Below are 15044 nucleotides of genomic sequence, written 5' to 3'. Positions count from 1 at the left end.
CCATCCCTTGGTGCAGGGAAGGGGCTGAGCTGAGCAGGCAGTGGGATTGTCCCACACTTTCAGGGATGTGTCCAGGGAATGGGAATGGGGCTGGAGAATTCCTGAGGGAGCAGGGAAAGGGGCTCAGCCCAGAGAAGACGGGATCAGGGAGGATTTCCTGGCTCTGCACAACTCCCTGAAAAGAGGGAACGGGGAAATTCCTCCGGCTGCTCCAGAGAAGGTTTAAATCGGATATTAAGGGAAAAATTCTTGGCTAAAAAGGTGGTCAGGCCTTGGAAGGGGCTGTGCGGGGAATTCCCAGCAGGAATTTCCCCAAGGAAAGGGTGGGAGGAGTTGTCCAAGGACACCTGGAGGTGGCACAGCCCCAGGCAGGGACAGGGACAGGGTGAGGGAAACTTCCAGGGAAGGTTCAAATTGAATATTGAAGGGAAATTTCTCGGCTGAAAAGGCGGTGAGGCCTTGGAAAGGAATCTCCATCCCTGGAAGTGTTCCAAAATTCCAGAGAACCTGTGGATGTGGCACTTGGGGACTCGGTTTAGTGGTGGGTGCTGGAGGAATGATTTGTGGGCCAGGGGAGGCTCAAGTTGGACACCAGCGGGAATTTCTCTGTGGAAAAGGTGTTGGAATTCCTCAAAATTCGGAAAAAAAACACCCAGGTCTGGAACTGCCTGGTGTCCCTAAAAATTAGGAAAGGGATTGGGGCCTGGAATTGATTTCTGTCCCTAAAAAAACCAAGTCTGGAATTGCCTTGCATCCCTAAAAATTAGGAAGGGAAAAGAACTCGGGTCTGGAATTGATTCCTGTCCCTAAAAATTGGAATAAAACAGGTCTGGAATTGCCTCGTGTCCCTAAAAATTAGCAAAGGAAAGTGGCTGGGGTCAGGAATATTCTCGTGCTCCTGCCCGGATTCCAGGGAATTTTCCATCTCCCTGCCAGGGATTTGCGCTGATCCCGGCAAATGAAAAGTAAATGCAATTTCCTTTTTAATAAAGCTGGGATGGAACTCAATCCATCACTGGGAATCTCTTTTTTCCATGGGAGAATAATTAAAGCCATTTATTTTTGGGAGTAGCATCAAAACCTTAATGCACTTCCACACGAGTTTATCGATACATTTTTTTAATATTAATAATTTTTTAGGTTTCATTTTGGAGCCTCAGGAGGGATTCCCCACTTCCTTTTCTCCCTCCTTCCCTTTTCTTTTTTTTTATTTTTTAATATACAAATAATATTTACAAAGCCATGGAAATGAAGCAAGATTGAAACCTCGTTAGCTGTAATTGGGATAATTACCATATTTGGTGAATATTTATGAGGTTTTTCACCTCCTGCCTTTACAAATATTTGCATTTTGCGGCAATCTTGCTTTATAATAAAGAAAAATCAGACAAAACCGATCTGTATTTTGTGTTTAATTTGCCATTTCCCGCAGTAAAAAAGTGTAGGGAAGACATCCAAAACCTCCAGGAATCTTCTCCATGAGAATTTAAGTGGAAAAGCCGATTTTCCTCGTGTCAAAATCAGCAGAACAAAGGTGAGGAGCAGCTCCAAATGTCTCTAAATGAAGCCTTTGAGGTTTTTTTTTTATTTACACCCCACAGCGCTTTTGACAGCAAAAAAACGCTGAGGGAAATCAGGAGCTGGCTTGGAAATGCCAAATTTAAATGGATTTGTGCTCCAAGGAATCAGGAAAACTCCGGGATTGTGGAAGGTGCTGCTCCTCATCCCCATGCAAAATAACAAGGGGTTAAAAGGGGAAATAAACCACAAAAAAAAGAGGAGTTTTTAAAAGGGGAAATAAACCACAAAAAAAAAAAAAAAAAAACCCCAGAGATTTTTAGGGGAAAATAAGCAGAAAAATGAGATTTTTTTTAGGGGGAAGTGAACCACAGAAGAAGGAGATTTTTAGGGGAAAATAAACCACAAAAATAAAACAGATATTTTCAGGGGGAAATAAACCACACGGCTTCCTTTATGCAATCATGGAATGGTTTGGGTGGGAAGGATCTTCAATCCCATCCAGTCCCACCCCTTCGCACGGGCAGGGACACCTCCCACCATCCCAGCTTGCTCCGAGGCCGGCCCAAGCTGGCCTTGCGCACTGCCGGGGATGGGGCGGCCACATCTGGGCCAGCTCTTCCCGATTTTCCCCGAATTCCCGGGATTTTGGGGCGCACAGGCCTCGACCCCGCCGCCTCCTCCCTCCCGCCGCGTCAGCGTTGCCGGGCAACGCCTAAAATGGCGGCGCGCCCGCGGGGTACGCAGGGAGTTGTAGTGCGGAGACCCCACAGCCCCCGCGCCCCGCCTGCAGCGCGGGACTCGCTTTCCCAGCAGGCACCGTGGCGCCGCGCGAAAAGGCTGAGCTAGCGCATCTACCTGCGGGGAGCGGGGTGCAGGTGGGGCGCGCCGCGGGGGCTTTTGGGACGTGTAGTTCCTGGCGGAGAGGCCGCCGGGCGAAGCGGCGCGGCGGGCGGCGGCCGCGGGACTACAACTCCTAGGGTGCCGCGGGGCGCAGCGGGCAGGGCGCCGGTGGAGGGCGGGGGGTACGAACGGGAACCTCGGCGGTGCCGGGGGGATGCTCGGGGGAGCCCTCAGGTGAGGAGGAGGAGGAGGAGGAGGAAGCGGGATGGGGAAAGGGCGGCGACCCCCGGGGCGAGCGGCGAGCCCTGGGTGGGGCCCCATTGTTCGCGGAGAGCCGGGGTGGGCAGCGGCTCCCGATGGATTCCCCGAGTTCTCCAGGGAAATGGGCACCGCGGGGCTCGGAGGGGTTTGGGTTTAGGGTTAAAAACCGCCCCTTGTTCCTCCTCCTTGCCCAGCGCTTTTGGGGCCAGCGGGTTGCTGCTGCGTTTGGAAAGGAATCCTTCCCTTCTTAGCCCCACCCCCGAAACTTCGGCTGCTTTATTTCCTAATAATTTAACTGGGTTTAAGATAAATTTTTTTCTGCCGATCTGAGGTTGTTTGGGCTTGTGGGTATTTGGTGGTATTGTTTTGGTGTGCTTTTCCTGGCTGAGCTTCCCCCCAAATGCACATCCCAATAACAGGGATTTCGGTGTGCCATTTAGGGGTGAAATCCCCCAAATTTGGGGGATTCCCAGGGATAAAAATCCCAGGAACGCTGGGGTTGTTGAGCCTGGGGAAGGGAAGCTTTGGGGCGACCTTCCAGAGCTACAGGGCAGGGGAATATTTCCAAGGGATGGAGTGGCAGCGCAAGGGGGAATTCATTCAGAGTGCCAGGGAGTGGGTTTAGGTTGGATATTGGGCAGAAATCCCCTCCCTGTGAGGGTGCTGAGGCCCTGGCACCGTTTATTCCACGGATATCCCACCCCTGGAATGTCCAAGGCCAGCGCAAGGTGTCCCTGCCATGGCTGGGCTGGCACCGAATGCTTTTGGGATCCTTCCCAAGCCATTTCCTTCACTCCGCTCCCCAGCCGCTCTCCCTGGACAATATTCCTTTCTCCTGATTTTTAACCCCGTGGCAAGCGCCGTTAAAGAGCAGGAGGTGTCCCAGCACTAAACATCCATGAATGTTTGCCCAGGGCAGGCGTGGAGCAGCTTTCTCGGCCAAGGTGGCTCTGATTAATCTGCAGCACCCGCGTTTTTAATTGCCGAGCGCGCTCCTCGCAAAACCCCGGCCGTGGAAAGGGCAGGACCCGAGCTGGAAAAACGAGTCCTCCTCCAGCTGGGGTTGATAAAATAAAAGGAATGTTTTGTTCTGCTCTCAGGTGTGCGCTGGCAGCTGGGCAAGGTGCACAGGGCTGCGGGGAGCGTGCAGGGGCTGGTGAGTGGCGCTCTCGGCCCTAAAACCTTCCCCTTCTTCTCTCAGTTTTATAATTTCAATGTTTGGAACCCTTTAGTTCTTACTCTCAGGTTTAGCATTTCGGCTCTTAAAGCCCCTCTGGTTCTGCTCTCAGTTTTATTTCGGCTTTTTCAAGCTTTTGATTCTTCTCTCAGTTTTATCATTTCAGCTTTTAAGGCCCTCTGATTCTTCTCTCAGTTTTATCATTTCAATGTTTAAAGCCCTCTGATTCTTCTCTCAGTTTTATCATTTTGGCTTTTAAAGCCCTTTCATTCTTCTCTCAGTTCCACCGTTTCAACTTCTCAGTTTTGTAATTTCAGCTTTTAGAACCCTCTGGTTCTGCTCTCGGTTTTATAATTTCAGCTTTTAAAGCCCTTTCATTCTTCTCTCAGTTTTACCATTTCAACGTCTCAGCTTTATTTCAGCTTTTCCAACCCTCTCTGGCTTTGGTCTCAGTTTTATTTCAGCTTTTCCAACCCTCTCTGGTTCTGCTCTCAGTTTTATTTCAGCTTTTCCAACCCTCTCTGGTTCTGCTCTCAGTTTCATCATTTCAGCTTTAAAAACCTTTTAATTCTTCTCTCAGTTTCACGATTTCAACATCTAAAACCCTTTAATTCTTCTCTCAGGTTTATCGTTTCGACTTTTAGAACCCTCTGGTTCTGCTCCCAGTTTTATCATTCCAGCTTTTAAAACCTCTCTGATTCTGCTCTGTTTCACCATTTCAGCCTTTCCAGCCCTTGATTCTTCTCTCAGTTTTATCATTTCAGCTTTACCACTTCAGGATTAAGAAGCTTTTGGGCGTGGCGTGGTTTCACACCCAGGGAATTGTGAAACCACCTGGATTTCAGGCAGAGTTTCTTTTCTCTTCCATCCTTTTCCGGCTGCTGAAGTAACTCCCAAGCTCCAGCAGCACTTTCAGCAAGAAAAATGCTGAGAGTGCAGCAGGAAAATAAACTGGAAGCTGTGAAGATAATGGAAGCAGTTTGCTTCCAGGAGTGGGAGGAAAGCCCTCGGTGTTCCTGCGCTGTTTGTGTTGCTTTTGAGAGGCCACGAGAGGCAGAATTCCCCGATGAGCTTCATCCCTGTGTTTGGTGGCACTGGGGATCCGAGCTGGCGGAGGTTTGGGATTTGTTCCAAACGTGACGCCCGGGGTGTGAAATCCTTGTCGGAATTCCAAAGTCTGCCTTGCCCAAACTGCGCTGGCAGGAAAATCCTGAGGGGAAAATATTTGTTAATTCAGGCAGCAGCTTGTGCCTGGCTTTATATCTCTTTTTTTTTTTTCCAGAATCCGCAGGGAGGAGGCTGCCAAACGTGGAACAGATTCCTGGGGGGAATTGTTTCGCTGTGGGTGTTTGATCCTGAGGAAATCTGTGGGAAATTTGTGGGATGGGATGGAGGGAATTTAAAGCTCATGCTTTCCACTATCCCAGGTTGTTCCACGCTGGCCTGGGACAATTCCAGGCGTAGGGCAGCCGCAGATTCCTTGGGAATTCCATCCCAGATTCCGTGGGAATTCCATCCCAGATTCCCCGGGAATTCCATCCCAGATTCCATGGGAATTCCATCCCAGATTCCCCGGGAATTCCATCCCAGATTCTGTGGGAATTCCATCCCAGATTCTGTGGGAATTCCATCCCAGATTCCGTGGGAATTCCATCCCAGATTCCGTGGGAATTCCATCCCAGATTCCCCGGGAATTCCATCCCAGATTCCATGGGAATTCCATCCCAGATTCCCCGGGAATTCCATCCCAGATTCCGTGGGAATTCCATCCCAGATTCCCCAGGAATTCCATCCCAGATTCCGTGGGAATTCCATCCCAGATTCCCCAGGAATTCCATCCCAGATTCCCCGGGAATTCCATCCCAGCCCCTCCGAGGGAAGAATTCCTTCCCGATTTCCCGCCCAAATTTCCCTCACGTTTCGTTCCCAAGCTCGGCCTCTCCTCAGTGCTGGTGGATCCTCGATCTCCTGAAGGCTTTTGGGCTTTTTCCCTCTCTAAATTTCAATTTTTGAGGTAAAACCTCGTCCGTGGAGGCAGCAGAATGTGGAGTTTGACCAGAAATTATAAAAATAAGTTGTTTGGTGTTTTTTTTTTTCCTTTGATTTTGAAGAGTAGGACTCATTGAAAGCTCAAATCCCGGCTGGAATTTGCTGTCCTGGAAATTCCATGCTGGATTTATTCCCTGTAAAGTTCACAAGCTCTTCTCAGCCTTCCTCAGGTGGGATTCGAGGAATATTTGATCTATTTTTCACATTATTGCACTTTAAAAAATACAATTTTTTTTTTTAATCTGTCTGATCTTTTTTATAGCTCTCCTGAGGTGTGATTTGAGGGATAGCTGATCTATTTTTTCACATTATTCAAAAATACAGATCTTTAAATCTGATTTTTTTTAAGGGAATGACCCTAAAAAAATCAAATTTTTTTTGTGTCCCATCCCTGACTTTCTGCCTCATCCACAGAGATTTAATTCATATATTATGAATTTTAAAAAATTAGATACTAATTATTGCTGGCTGATAGAGAATCCACCAGGCTGTGAAGAAATCATTGTGGGGCTCGGATTAAAATTAATTAAAAATAAAGGAATTTTTAAAAATAGAGTAGAAATTAAGTAAAAAATCAAGTAAAAACCACCAAATATTTCAAGTGTTTAGAAGCTTTTAAAGCAGCGTTTTGGGCTCAGCTTTGCTTTCGAACTGCTTCAATAAAAAAACCCCCGACAGCTCCGGGTCCATCAAACGTTTCAAAATTATCTCTGGCGGATGGAAAATCGAATTTCTCGGCCGGTGGAAATGAGGATTATGGATCGGGGGCCGGGACAGCCGCAGGGCTGGCTCGGGATCCCGACTGTGTCCCGGTTTATTTTAGGGATGGAGCCGCCGGCGGGACTGAGCTGATCCAGCCAGCGCTTCCAAGGGGATTTTTCCACCCAAATTTTCCTCTTTATTATGATCTCTTCCTCAAGGTTCTTTTTCTAGGTAAGAAGGGTTTATTTTTAAAATAAAAAAAATTTAATTTTAGGGTTTTTTGTTTTTTTAATAAATAATCCTTCCTCGTCTGTGTTTTCTTACTCTTTTGAATCGCCGGGTATTGACGAAAATCTAAATGATAATTTAATTTCCTTAGGTTTTTGTAATAAATAATGCTTTTTCGTCTGTGTTTCCTTGCTCTTGCCACCTCCCCTTTTTCCCCCCTTGACTTCCTTAACAAAGGGAAGCAGAATTCCATTGCCATTAATGAAGAATCTGAATTTTTTCCCCGATTTCTCTCCAGATCCGTGTTTTTCCTGGGAATGGAGGTGCCCTTCGTGCTGCTCCTAACCAGGCTCGTGGCAGAAGTTGCCGGAAAATCCACAGAAAACTCGGTGGGTGCTCCAGGAATTTTTCCTCCTCCGATCCAGGCGATTTTTATTTTATTTTTATTTTTAATCTTTTATTTTCAACGTTTTATTTTATATTTGTTTTATCCCAAATTGTCTCTCTTTTCGTCCATAAAATTAACGTAACGTCGATTTCTAAAACAAACATGAAATTAAAAAGAAATTTTTCTCTTCTTGGAGAGAAAAATTCCCGTGGGTTTTAACGGAATTATCCCAGGATTTCTGTGGGGTTTTTCCTTTGTTTGTGGCGTTTTCCTCGATGGAAGAGTGGGAATTTCCCTGGGAATTTCTCTCCTCAGGTGCCAGACCCGGAATGTTGTGTGGAAATGTTGGATTCCAACAGCTCCTGCCCTGTCACCCACCAGTGCAGCCCGGGTAGGGAATTACTTGGGATAAAGCCGTGGAATCTGGGATAAATCCATGGAATCTGGGATAAATCCGTAGAATTTGGGATAAACCCATGGAATTTTGGCTTGGAAAAGCCCTTAAAGAACATTTATTCCATGGGCAGAGGCCAAGGTGGCCTTGGAGAATTCCAGGGATAAAAAATTCCTGAGTTTTCATTATTCCCTTGTAATTCCTTCTCTTATTTTCCCCTTGGAAAAATTTTATTTTTCTGGGATAAACATTAGAGAATTCCAGGGTTTAAAAAAATTCCCGGATTTTCTGGACTTTGAACGCCAGAACCCAGCAGCTGGGGCGTGAAAATTAATTCATTAATAATTATTATTTCCTCATAATCCCTTCCCTTTTTTCCCCCTTTAGAAAGTTCTATTTTTTCCCCTGGGATAAACACCGGGAATAGTTTAGTGGGGAGGAAAAGGGGAATCAGGTGCCGTTTGTAACCCCCCAAAAAAATGGAATTCCTGCTGGTGTTTTTTTTTTTTTCCCCTCTAAAATCTGGGAATTCTGAAAAAACCGGGGAATTCTGTTGGTTTTCATCCCGTTATCCGTGTTTTTTGGGGCAGGGTGCTACAGGAGGTGGAGCGAGGATGGGAGCAGCAGCTGTGTGAAGTGCAGGAACGAGACCGTGCCCAGCCCCTCGGGGCACAACCTCAGCGAGTGCCGGAGCCGTGAGTTTTCATCCCTTTGAATCAATTCTCCTCCGTCCTTTTTCCATCAGACTCATTTTCGTTCGTCGGAATCTTTCTAATAAAGTCATTGATGAAGATTTACGCAAAAAAAAAAAAAAATTGAGATTTTTTTTTTTTATCCCCGCATCCTTTAATTAATTTTAATTTCGTGAGCTTTGATGGATTTTGATTCTTTTTTATTCATTAATCGACGGCGATTCCTGCAGTGAAAACTCAAAAACGCAGCATAAAAAATGGAGATTTTTTTCTTAGCCCGCGTCCTTTAATTAATTTTAATTTCGTGAGCTTTGATGGATTTTGATTCTTTTTTAATTAATTAATCGACGGCGATTCCCGCAGCGAAAACTCCTCAAAAACGCAGCATAAAAAATGGAGATTTTTATTCCACAGAATATTAAATAAAAACCATTCCCAAAGTCCTCGTGGGATTTTGAGTGGGAAAAGCTGTGGAAATTTGGGAATTGGGTGTGCAGGAAGGGAAAAAACATCAAAATCTGGGATGGGGATGGATTTTGAGTGTAAATTCCGTGTTTTTTCCCCAGCTGGCAGCAGAGGGATGAATTCCCACATGAACATGAGCACGGTCGCTCCTTTCATCCAGAACCTGGGTGAGTACGTGGAATTTTGGGGAGAGCTGAAAGGAGGGATTGGAGGAGTTAAAAGTGACTGAATTCCTTAAAATCACTTTAAAAACCGATTTAATCAGTTTAAAGGGGATTTAAGGAGTTTACAAAGTGATTTAATTGGTTAAAACGAGTTTAAAAAGTGATTCAATGAGATTTAGAAGTGATTTGGTTTGTTAAAAAGGAGTTCAAAAGGTGATTTAATGGGTTTAAAAGGTGATTTAATGAGTTTAAAAAGTGATTCCAATTTGTCCAAACTGATTTAATTTATTGAAATATGTTCAAAGTGATTTAATTTAACCAGGAGCCCCTGGCAGCTGCTGCTCCCTCTCCCATTTCTCTCCTGCCACAAACTCCATTTCAGGCACCTGGGATTACCCAACAGCACCTAAAAATCACAATTTTTTAAAATTTTTTTATTTAATCCTTTGATGAAAAGAGATTTTGAGTCCAAACCAGACTTTTCTCCGTGTTTTGATGATTTATTTTTTATTTCCAGGGGGCCCAGAAGTCGCCGCTTCCCTGATTTTGGGGACGTTTTTCCTCAGTTTGTTCCTGATCCTTTCCGTGGCTTCTTTTTTCTACCTCAAACGAGCCAACAAACTCCCAAAGATTTTCTACAGAAGGAACAAAGGTAAAAAAAAAAACCCAAAAAACCTTTAATTAGCCATTCCTTAATGAGCTTTGCTCCGTTAATGGGTTGAAATGGGAATTTTTCCTTGAAAATTAAAAATTTCGAGGAGAAGATTCCCATTCGGGGCTGCTAAATTCCCATTTTGTGGAGAAAATCCCAATTTCGTGGTAAAAAAACCCCTGGATTTGTGGAGAAAAATTCCCATTTTGAGCTCATAAATCCCCATTTTATGGAGAAAATTCCCATTTTGTGCCAATAAATCCTCCAGTCTCGAGAGTCCTACACCCAGTAAATTCTACAAATGGGATTTTTAAATATTTTGGTTGGATTTGGGGGCAAAATTCCTTTTTTAACAATAAAATCATTCCATCCGTGGCTGTATTTTTGGAAAATGAACAATTCCAGCCTTCAAATTAATTCGAATAATCTTAATTAATATATATATTTTTTTCCTCTTTTAGCATCTGTCCTCCAGCCCAGTGAAACAGTGAGTGAATTTTGCTTTTATGGCAACGTTAAATAAACAATAATTTCCATTCTAATTAACAATAATTTCCATTCTAATTAACAATAATTTCTATTCTAACCAACTAAATTGAAGCTTTATGAAGCAACTCCTTAATTGATGAAAACTCCTTAACTGATGAAAGAGACTGAAATAAAATCAAAGCTATTTTGGGGTTCTCTGGATCCAAACTGGGACAAAAATGGGAAATTTGAGTTATTTTTCCAAGAAAAAAAACTGTACACAGAGAAAATTATAGAAATCCTAAAAAATCCTAGATTTTTTTTAAAGGAAAGACTGTTATAAAGTTCTTTATTCCACATGAATATTACTGGAGTTCTAAAAAAAATTCCTTTTTTTTAAAGGAGAAGCTGTTAAAAAGTGCTTTTTTTTGACATTATCCTTCTCCCGTTCCACAGGCGTCCATGATCCCTCCTCCAGCGTCTTCAGGTGAGGAATGTTTCCCTGGAATGTGCTAAAAATCAACAGAAAATCCCAGGAATTCTTGGAATAAAGCATGGAAACGCGTGCGGGGAGCAGGAATCCGGTGGGATTTATTTATTGCTTTGATTCGTGCAGGCCAAAATACGGATGGGAAAATCGAGATTTCGGGGGTTTCCGGTTGAGTTTTGTGGGTTTGGGTCATTTTTGGGTTTAATTTTGGGTTTGTGGTTGAATTCCGTGGGTTTAGTTTGGAGGGTTGGGGTTTGAGGAGTTAGGTTTGGGTTTGATGTTGGGTTTGATGTTGGGTTTGATGTTGGGTTTGATGTTGGGTTTGATGTTGGGTTTGATGTTGGGTTTGATTTTGGGTTGAGTTTGTGGGTTTGATTTTGGGTTTTGAGTTGAATTTGTGGGTTTGATTTTGGGTTTTGAGTTGAATTTGTGGGTTTGATTTTGGGTTTTGAGTTGAATTTGTGGGTTTGATTTTGGGTTTGTGGGTTTGATTTTGGGTTGAATTTGTGGGTTTGATTTTGGGTTTTGTTGGTTTGATTTTAGGTTTTGTTGGTTTGATTTTGGGTTTGATTTTGGGTTTGATTTTGGGTTTTGTTGGTTTGATTGTTGGTTTGACTTTGTGTTTTGTTGGTTTGATTTTGGGTTCGTGGGTTTGATTGTGGCGTCCGTTTGGGTTTTGTGGATTTAGGTTTACATTTCTGGTTGAATCCCCCGCAAGACCCAACCCCGAACTCCAACCCTCCCATCCCAGCTCCCGCTCCCTGTGGCAGTTCCCGCCCCCATCCCCTTTCCCAGGGGTTTTCCAGGCCCTTTTCGTTCCTTGCAGTGCGGAAGCCGCGCTACGTCCGCCGCGAGCGCTCCCTGGGCCCGTCCGGCGCCGGCGCCGCCGACAGCCGCGTCAGCAACGTCTGAGCCGAGCCCGCGCCTCCCGGCGCCTTTCCCCGCGCCGGGAAACCCCTGGAAGCCGCTGATCCCGCGGGAACCCCGAGGGTTTGTGCCAAATCTCACCCCGAGCGAGGAGCTGGCGCCGGCTCGGGGACGTCCGGGGACTTTGGAGCGTCCTGGTCCTGCTCCGGAGGATGGGGGAGAATTCCTGAGGAACTGGGGAGGATTTTTCCTGTTTGGGGACAATTCCTGAGGGATTGGGGAGGATTTTTCCTGTTTGGGGAGAATTCCTGAGGGATTTGGGAGGATTTTTCCTGTTTGGGGACAATTCCTGAGGGATTGGGGAGGATTTTTCCTGTTTGGGGACAATTCCTGAAGGATTTGGGAGGATTTTTCCTGTTTGGGGACAATTCCTGAGGGATTTGGAGGACTTGTGAGGAGAATCCTTAAGGAATCTTGGTGCCTTTTCCTGTTTGGAGAGAATCCTTTAGGAATTTGGGATTAATTTCCTTGGGATTGTGAGCCCAAAACTGGAGCTGACAGCGCTGCACGCCCCAGAATCCTGGGATTTGGGATGCGGATCCATTCCGGGATGGAGACTTGGCAAAGGGATCCTCTCAAGTGCCACTGCTTTAACCTGGGACAGTGATTAATTAAGCTAATTAATCATGCTAATTAACTATGAATAATTGATTACAGCTATAATTAAGATGCAGAATCCTTTGGATGCAAATCCCTCGGATCCTACTGGGAGCGTTTTCCCGCTCTCTCGGTGCTCGATCCAGGCCCAATCCCAAATATTTTGGGGAATTTTTCCTTGGATGAAGTGAAATTCTCCAAGGATTGTCCCTGCAGGCTCCATCCCTTGTGGAAAGGAGAGAATTCCTGGGTTTGGAGCAGTCAGGGATTTTTGGGATGAGCCGGAGGGATCGGGACAACTCCTGCCGGTGGAAAAATGGGATTTGTTTTGGGGTAAATCCCTGGAATCTGCAGGGCAGCTCCGAGCTCCAGAGGCATTCCCGAATTCCAAGCACCAGCCTCAACATCTCCCCTGGATCTTCTTCCTGCCTGAGGGATTTGGGGAAGTTAAAACAGCTGGAAAAGGACTTTTTGTTTTTCCTGGCTTGGGTCTCCCTCCTCCAGCTTTTCCGTCCAAGCCTGAGGGGCCCAAATCCATGGAAAAGTCACTGTCACCACCTGGAGTTCCAGCTCTTTTCCTCCTGGCTGGGCTGACTCTTGGATCCATCCCAAATCCATGGAAAAGTCACTGTCACCGCCTGGAATTCCAGCTCTTTTCCTCCTGGCTGGGCTGGCTCTTGGATCCATCCGAAATCCATGGAAAAGTCACTGTCACTGCCTGGAATTCCAGCTCTTTTCCTCCTGGCTGGGCTGGCTCTTGGATCCATCTTAAATCCATGGAAAAGTCACTGTCACCACCTGGAATTCCAGCTCTTTTCCTCCTGGCTGGGTTGGCTCTTGGTTCCATCTTAAATCCATGGAAAAGTCACTGTCACCACCTGGAATTCCAGCTCTTTTCCTCCTGGCTGGGCTGGCTCTTGGTTCCATCTTAAATCCATGGAAAAGTCACTGTCACCACCTGGAATTCCAGCTCTTTTCCTCCTGGCTGGGTTGGCTCTTGGATCCATCCCAAATCCATGGAAAAGTCACTGTCACCACCTGGAATTCCAACTCCGAGCGTTCCCAGCTCCGTGTGCTGCTCCCAAAAGAAATCCTTTGGATCCTCGGCGTTCCCTGGCGCGGATGGGGGTGGGAACAGTTGGTTCTCCCTTTTCCCCCAATTTTTGGGGTTTTTTTCTTTTGGGAAAATGAGAACAAAACTCTTGGATCTGCCTCTCTCATGGAGAATCCACGTTCCCTGTTCCTTAGGATTCAAACCTTCCGAGAGGAGAATTTGGGATGGGAAGAAATCAACTTCTCCCGTGGAATAATCCCATTTTTCTGGGAATTTGCTTTTATCTCCTTAAAAAACACCGAGATTTTTGTGGGATTTTCAGGGATAAAACCCCAATCTTGGAGAGATTCCTGTGCCAAAAAAAACCCCCAGGAATTCCAGATTTTTCCTCTTTATTAGGATAAATAAAATTATTTTCCTCCTGGCCAAGGAATTGCAGTTGAAACTCTTCCCATTTTTTGAAGGACTTGGGAAGTTTCAACTTGGAATTTTGATAATTTCCATTTTTTGTCCTGCTGAGATTTTTTTTTTATTATTTCCCCAAGTAGAAATCCTGGCTGGAGGTTTTATCCTGGAATTCAGAATTCCTGAGGATTTTCCAAATTCCAAAGGGGAAATAAAAGGAGGAACTATGCAAAAAATTCCAAGGAATTGCACCTCTGGAGCCGGGGATTTCTCCGTGTTAATTCCTGTCCTGCTTAATTGCTAAAATTTAATTTATTGACGGATCAGCTCCTTTTTCTGTCTCTCCTCGTGTGGGATTTGGTTTAATTGTCGTCTAAAAATTGGATTTTGTGTGATTAAAAATCCTATTTGTGTGACTAAAAACCGGATTTGCGGAATTAAAAATGGAAAAATCTAATTCTGTGTGTAATTAAAATCGAGTTCTTCTCAGTGATTTTTACCCAGGAAACGTTGAAATCCCAAGGTTTTTACCCAAAAAACGTGGAAATCCCAAGGTTTTTACCCAGAAAACATTGAAATCCCAAGATTTTTATCCAAAAAACGTTGAAATCCCAAGGTTTTTACTAGTTTTTTTGGTGTGGTTCAGCTTTGTCATCGCTGTGAACTCCTGGTCGAGTTTGTGGGGTTTGTTTTGGGGTTGAGTTTTGTGGATTTAGTTTTGGGGTTAAAGTTTGGGTTTGTGGGTTTAATTTGGGATTTTGTGGGTTTACTTTGGGTTTTGGGGTTGAGTTTTCTGGGTTTGGTTTTGTGGGTTCAGGTTTTGTGGGTTTGGGGCTGGGTTTGGTGGGTTTGGTTTTGGATTTGGGATCAAAGTTTGGGTTTAATTTGGGGGTTTGTGGTTGAGTTTTGTGGGCTCAGCTTTGGTTTTATGGGTTTAGTTTTGGGGTTGAGCTTTGCTTTTGTGGGGTTGAGTTTCCTGGGTTTAGTTTGAGTTTTGGGGTTGAGTTTTCTGGGTTTGGTTTGAGTTTTGCGGTTGAGTTTTCTGGGTTTGGTTTGAGTTTTGCGGTTGAGTTTTCTGGGTTTGGTTTGAGTTTTGGGGTTGAGTTTCTGGGTTTGGTTCATGTTTTGGGGTTGAGTTTTCTGGGTTTGGTTTGAGTTTTGGGGTTGAGTTTTCTGGGTTTGGTTTGAGTTTTGGGGTTGAGTTTTCTGGGTTTCTCCTTCCTCTGTGCTGTCAAATTCCCTTTCCGTGTTCTCGTTTGGGTTGAAAACCCTAAATCTGCTCTTTGAAACTCGCTTTTAATCGCCCCAGTAGCTCCTGGGTTTGTGGCTTTGTAAACGGTGCCAAAATAAAGAATTTGAACTTTTCTTTTTGGGGTTTGGAGCTTTTTTTTCCCCCCAGATTTTAACAACTCTGCAGCTCCTTCTGTTTCCTTTTTAAGCTGGGGGTGAAGAGAAGAGAATTAAGGCGCAAGGAACCCGAGATCTCCGCTCAGCTGGAATTCTTCCTGCCACCAAAACGGAGGGAAAAGAAATCAAAATCCGCTTCTCTGTTGGTCCCTGCCCCGTTCAA

General features: G+C 45.1%; 1 protein-coding gene across 3 annotated transcripts; it reads left to right on the top strand.

Annotated features, from left to right (window-relative positions):
* The first annotated feature begins 2325 nt into the window (after nt 1-2325).
* Nucleotides 2326-14810, top strand: C22H1orf159 (chromosome 22 C1orf159 homolog). 3 transcript variants are annotated; one of them, XM_040084837.2, is made up of 12 exons: nt 2326-2396; nt 3723-3778; nt 5082-5140; nt 6672-6781; nt 7077-7167; nt 7482-7557; nt 8151-8255; nt 8819-8884; nt 9399-9533; nt 9995-10020; nt 10458-10488; nt 11318-14810. In XM_040084837.2, exons 5-12 carry the CDS (start codon nt 7096-7098, stop codon nt 11401-11403), a joined length of 597 nt encoding a protein of 198 aa, XP_039940771.1. In that variant the 5' UTR covers nt 2326-2396; nt 3723-3778; nt 5082-5140; nt 6672-6781; nt 7077-7095; the 3' UTR covers nt 11404-14810. The 3 variants fall into 3 exon arrangements, with proteins under 3 accessions (XP_039940771.1, XP_039940772.1, XP_039940770.1); XM_040084836.2 differs by lacking the exon at nt 2326-2396 and adding an exon at nt 2520-2595; XM_040084838.2 differs by lacking the exon at nt 5082-5140 and having other exon boundaries at nt 2350-2396.
* Nucleotides 14811-15044: the final 234 nt, after the last annotated feature.

This window comes from Hirundo rustica, chromosome 22, assembly GCF_015227805.2.
Source record: "Hirundo rustica isolate bHirRus1 chromosome 22, bHirRus1.pri.v3, whole genome shotgun sequence".
Classification (NCBI taxonomy): Eukaryota; Metazoa; Chordata; class Aves; order Passeriformes; family Hirundinidae; genus Hirundo; species Hirundo rustica.
Note: the sequence above shows the minus strand (reverse complement) of the source record. Positions and strands in the feature narration are given on the sequence as shown.

What these genes read in the sequence shown, in the direction of transcription:
- C22H1orf159 (XM_040084837.2), top strand. Translation starts at nt 7,096, where the DNA reads ATGGAGGTGCCCTTCGTGCTGCTCCTAACCAGGCTCGTGGCAGAAGTT. An exon ending in TCCTTTCATCCAGAACCTGG is followed by an intron (nt 8,885 to 9,398) that starts GTGAGTACGTGG and finishes TTTTATTTCCAG; the next exon opens with GGGGCCCAGAAGTCGCCGCT. An exon ending in TCCTCCAGCCCAGTGAAACA is followed by an intron (nt 10,021 to 10,457) that starts GTGAGTGAATTT and finishes CCCGTTCCACAG; the next exon opens with GCGTCCATGATCCCTCCTCC.